Source organism: Perkinsus marinus (genome assembly GCF_000006405.1).
Source record: "Perkinsus marinus ATCC 50983 genomic scaffold scf_1104296964164, whole genome shotgun sequence".
Lineage (NCBI taxonomy): Eukaryota > Perkinsozoa > Perkinsida > Perkinsidae > Perkinsus > Perkinsus marinus.
The window spans coordinates 52,681-57,901 of record NW_003204784.1 but is presented as its reverse complement, the minus strand read 5'-3'; the positions used below and the strand labels follow the sequence as shown (position 1 = coordinate 57,901).

The 5,221-nt window shown below is 47.5% G+C and overlaps 1 protein-coding gene across 1 annotated transcript in view; it reads left to right on the top strand.

Annotated features, from left to right (window-relative positions):
- Window positions 1-678, top strand: part of Pmar_PMAR022215 (hypothetical protein) — a gene marked incomplete at both ends in the record, with an annotated part of 813 nt that extends 135 nt beyond the window's left edge. Inside the window, 3 exons of the mRNA XM_002770928.1 lie at window positions 1-100; window positions 209-331; window positions 470-678. The exon at window positions 1-100 is cut by the window's left edge and continues 4 nt beyond it. Of these exons, the coding sequence (XP_002770974.1) occupies window positions 1-100; window positions 209-331; window positions 470-678 (432 nt within the window). The remainder of the gene's footprint in view (window positions 101-208; window positions 332-469) is intronic.
- Window positions 679-5,221: the final 4,543 nt, after the last annotated feature.

Here is a 5,221-nt window from a genome sequence, read left to right as displayed (position 1 = left end):
CCAGTCCCTCATGCTGGTTTCGGATTGTTACCGAAACATGATCCAGAATCACCATATGTATCGATAATAGAACAACTTCTCTCACAGAAGCTTATCGAGAGTGATATCTTCTCGATCTACCTCAGGCATGATGGAACTAATAAAAGAGGGGAACTCCTTCTCGGTGGATCAGATCCTAGTATTTATAAAAGTCCGTTGGTCTATGTAGCTACCAAATCCATGCGTTTGCGAGTTACCGGCTTCTCCGTGGGAGGTAGCGAGTATCCTGTAATGGTCGTGAACGATCGTGGTATCCTTGATACTGGAGCAGAGTGCATATTCATACCTATTCGTAGGTATACTCTTCCTACCCTCATAAAAGATCTTGAGGCTCGATCAAGCGGTAAGGTGACGATTATCCAAAGGGGTCCCACGCTTCTCGTCAATTGTAATCAACGAAAACACTTTCCACCGATAGAATTTCTTCTAGAGGGTCTAGATGGTTCGGACGTCAAGGTGAAGATCCCCTCTGATGCATATGTGGATATTAGAACGGATGCTCAAGGGCAAGCTTATTGTCGCGTACTTCTTAATGTGACTGATTATGCTGTATGGGGTGTTGGACTCCCTAGCTTCATTGGACGTTATTTCTTGTATGACTGGAAGAATAATAAGATAGGTATTGGTGAACTCAAGTAGAAACACTCTTCGAGAGTGAAATAAAATAGACTATAGGGAAGCGTATCGGTCCATGCGCGAATAGCTTATTTCACATAGCAATCATTCATTAATCTCTTTTGTTTTTCAATCATTCTTCGACCCTCCCATCTGTCAGAGCACCCTCTGGATAGGCGCCTTTAGACAGCGTATGCGTGCAGAGGATGCTCGTCGCACGCGCGCACATGTTATTGATCATCGACGCCTGTAGTATTATCGATCTCGCTTTTGGCAGAACAGCCTAAATTTTACGACGAGTTTGGTTAAAGAGGTTTAACTTCATATAAGAGATCATAAGGCACTTAGATTTTCATTCTTCGAGACCTTAATGGCGCAGAGTTCAGTCCAGTCTGGCAGAACCCTAAGTTAGGGTCCCTAACACAATCTTTCATTGTTGTGTTGCACCAGTGCTTCCAAATATTATCGAATTATGTTCTTATGCGATAACGGATCGAGTATCCATAGCTTCTACACTTTTCCAGCACCTGTTTCAAGGAACGTAACTCCTATTTGGACGGGCCGGTGAAATGTTACTAGAAAGACTCTTTTAAGAACATCAATTTTGACAAGGAGCGATAATAAGAACTTCAATCTCAACACTGGTTGGCGGTATTGATGAAGGGTTCCTCGCTCCCCTTACCGGATGAGAGTCCTACTACATCTCTTATTGAACTGGCCGAGAGCTCCACCAAGCTGCAATCTTGATTTGCAAATCATCCCCCATCGTTTAATGCGTGTTAACACTCGCGCATAACTGTTACACACGTATTACTGGTGTAACTCGAGTGTACCTCAGCTGAAATATTCATGAGCCGATACCTAGTATTTAGAGGTGGGCACCCGGCGATTTTCTAGTCGCCCGGCCCGGCCCGGCCCGGCAGCCTTTGAACCCGCTTCCCCGGCCCGGCCCCGGTGACCCGGCAGTCTTTTTTTACCCGTGTTCCGGGTTTTGCGGGCCCGCCGGGTTAGCCGGGTTTTCCGGCCCGGATTGCCAGGCAGGAAGGCTTTCGGACATGATCGACTATAAGAGCTTTTTACTAAGAAGAACCAACATCTGTTCAACTTGTCGTGCTGGCCATTCGAAGCTGTATAAGACGCGACCTTCCCTGTGATGAGCTGCCCTTGCTCGAACTCGCTCAGATCACATAGTAAGGGTGCACCTGTCCCACGCCAGTGCTAGTAGATTCGGACTGAAGTGCCCTGCGGGCTTCTTCAACTTGTGCTGGCTATTCGAAGCTGTATAAGACGCGACCTTCCCTGTGACGAGCTCCCCTTGCTCGAACTCGCTCAGATCACAGAGTAAGGGTGCACCTGTCCCACGCCAGTGCTAGTAGATCCAGACTGGAGTGCCCTGTGGGCCTGTTCAACTTGTCGTGCTGGCTATTCGAAGCAGTATAAGACACGACCCTCCCTGTAATGAGGTCTCCTTGCTCGACAGTGCTATATAAGACGCGGCCTCTCCAAAAGTAGTGTATGAATTTGGGGGGTGTAGCGGTAATTTTGGGGTGAGCTCTAAAATTTAGGGGCCGATCTCTAAAAATGAGGGGGGGAACCCCTCTAAGGTGCGGGAATTTCGCGCTAGGTACAATTAATAGCACTATTAATAGCTTGAAATATCTGCGCTGCCGGGTTTCCGGGTGACCCGCAGACAGTTGCGGTCATTTTTCGCCCGCTCACCCGCATGAACCCGGCAACACCGGCGGGGGAGCCGGGTTTGTGACTCTGACCCGGCCCGGCCCGGCTCGCTCCGGGGCCGGGCCGGGGCGAACCGGGTCGCCGGGGCCGGGCAAGGGTGCCCATGTCTACTAGTATTATATTCAGCTATCGTATCGGCCATATGTTGTTCAGACTAAAACAGCTCAGCACAGTTAAAACGGTGCTAACGCTCGAGCCACTCGGTCTGACTGTCAGTCCAAAGGGTAAAACCACCAACAATCAAATCCGAGGTCCGGAAGATCTAAGCCGTAAACGATCCTGAAATATCTGACTTGTCGTGACGAAGCAACCCGAGGACGTGGCTGTCCGACGGGTGTCAGGTTGTCCACTTAGAACAGCTTGAACTCATGGATGAATCGTCCATCATGGTCTTGTCAGATATGTCCGGCTTCGGAGATCAGCGCAACACCCCATGAAACTGCACTGATCACCGTGATCGTCCGAATCGGGTTTCACTGTAGATGGCCATTCCCCCTTATGATTAACAACACTGCAAGCTCGATTTACTCGAGTCTTACATATTACGAAGAAACATACACATCATCATTGATATAACTTATTCTTCTTCTGACTCAGAGTCGCTCCCTTCGAACAGAGACAGCTATCTTCTGTACCTCTGTCAAATCAATGTCGACGCTGGCTGGAACTGTGCTCCTCCAAGACCCCAGAAGGCATATTTGTTGAAAAAACGAACCTCGGGTTCGTTTTTTCGAGATAAAATGGTGTTGAAAGATCGAGATTCTTTCGAGATGCATGTTGATTCGAGAGCAAGGTGTCCCGAGATCGATCATTGGTGCATTTTTCCACTACTCGAAGTTCCCTCGACTCCGTATGCTACTTTAAAAGTAGAAGATCTCGATAATAAGTAATGCCAGAAGTGGCACTTCTGGCATCGTTATGGTGCTAGAAATGACGTCAACATGCTCAGATTCATACAAGTTGTGATGATTGTTTCTACTGCTGATGTGTGAGGTTATTTTCACTAGTAGGGGAGGGGTCACATCTCAGTGGACTTCCGAAGTCGATCGAAATTGATCAATCGAATCGATTGATCATTAACGTTGTATGAACGAGACAGTACCAAATCGATGGGATCCTGAAAAACATCCACTCCAACCGGCGGGGTTCAATACTGGGGGTTTGCTGCGAAGATGGGAGAATATCAAACACCCCTCATCACGAAAGAAAATGGTAAGATGGTGTGTTTCATTTTCATAGTGGTTAGGTGGTGTAATGGTTGTCGGCTATGTTTGACATCATCCGGTATAGGGTTCGATTTCTGGGCCTTTCTTTTTCAAACTGTCAACCTTAAAACGTATGGTATTCAGCCTGAATAATTCAGGACCTGAATTTCAGGTAATCTCTGCTTCTTCAACTCCCGAATATAACCGTCATGACTACTTGAAAATCACCGATCAGTCTTCTGACGGGCCAACACTGAGCTATATGTATACCATCTGACAACGCTTCGAGAAGCAGACCGAATTCAGGCCTAGACCAGATCTACAGGAGACGCGTTTCCACCGAGGATTTCACCGTCGTCCCCAGAGAGATATAGGACAGGACATAGATAGATTGTAAAGGCTCGTGGGTTGATGGTTTTGTGAGTGTCTGTTAACATCCTCAGGAAGCTCGAGCATTCGAGGGACTGTAGGCGCCTAGCCCTGGCAAAGTGAGGAAGGTCTCTCTCTCGAGAGTTTCGGTCATCGAAACCATCCATGCACGTTCATAAATTTTTCATGTTTGCTGAAAATTTATTCACTTTTTCTGAAAAAAAATCTCAACTATGGTGGGAAGTTAATGGGAAATTCGGGGAAAATGCTGGAGTTTCACCCGTTTTACGTGAAGTGCCGTAAACCTCGGTGGAAAACGTGATTTTCGCGCTATGCAGTAGTTCTCGAAATGTGTTTTTCATATCACTAGGGTGGTGAAACTCCACTGAATTGAATTGCAATCAAGTATCATGAGTATCCTCAGAGCTTGCGTGGAGGCCACCAAACGCGAGTCCAAAGAGTGTACATTCAACATTCTAACCGGCGAAGGGGAAGGGCTACGCGACGTTGAGTTCCGAGATGAGTTGCTCCCTCTCACGTATCAGGCGGATACGCATGGCATGCGTCGCATGCACACATGGGTCTTCGAGTGTTAGGAAATTATCGTCAACACCTTGGAAAGAGTCTTCATTCAATCAACCTTCAGGGGCGGCGCCCCTGGGGCGCAATGTTATTCATATTTCCAATTTTCCACACATTTCTAATCTCACTTATCTCTTCCACGATCGTGACCGGGTCCCTCATCCGGGCTCAACTACTGAGTTTCTCGATACATCAGCCCGGGGTGTATGAGAATAGGTCCTCGTCAATATATAGAGCATCACGGGTGTTGCTAGGCGTAAGATCTTACGTCCTAGGCGTATGTATTGAAGGCTTTTAATAATCAAATCGCCTATAGTCTTACACTGTAATTGTACTTCTGCGGAAAATGGTTTCTCAGGGAAGAAGTTTACAGCTCCTAGTAACATTCCTGCTAGGTATGCATGGTTGTTATTTGTCAGGTCTTGGGAAGGCTGTACTCAATCCAACACACGCGATGTCAGCCACTTTCTTGGAGCATCGTCGCGATGAGATGAACAGAATGCGGGCCTCTAAGCACAGGTGCCTCGACTCTCCCGTCGGGTGGAGTTCTCCGCTCAGATTCTTCGAACCGCTCAAGACATCACCATCGTTCACTCGAGCGACTCAGCTCGGCAATGAACGACTCACAACCACTCATCGCGAGAGCATGGTCCTAGGTGAGCAGAGTTGAAAAA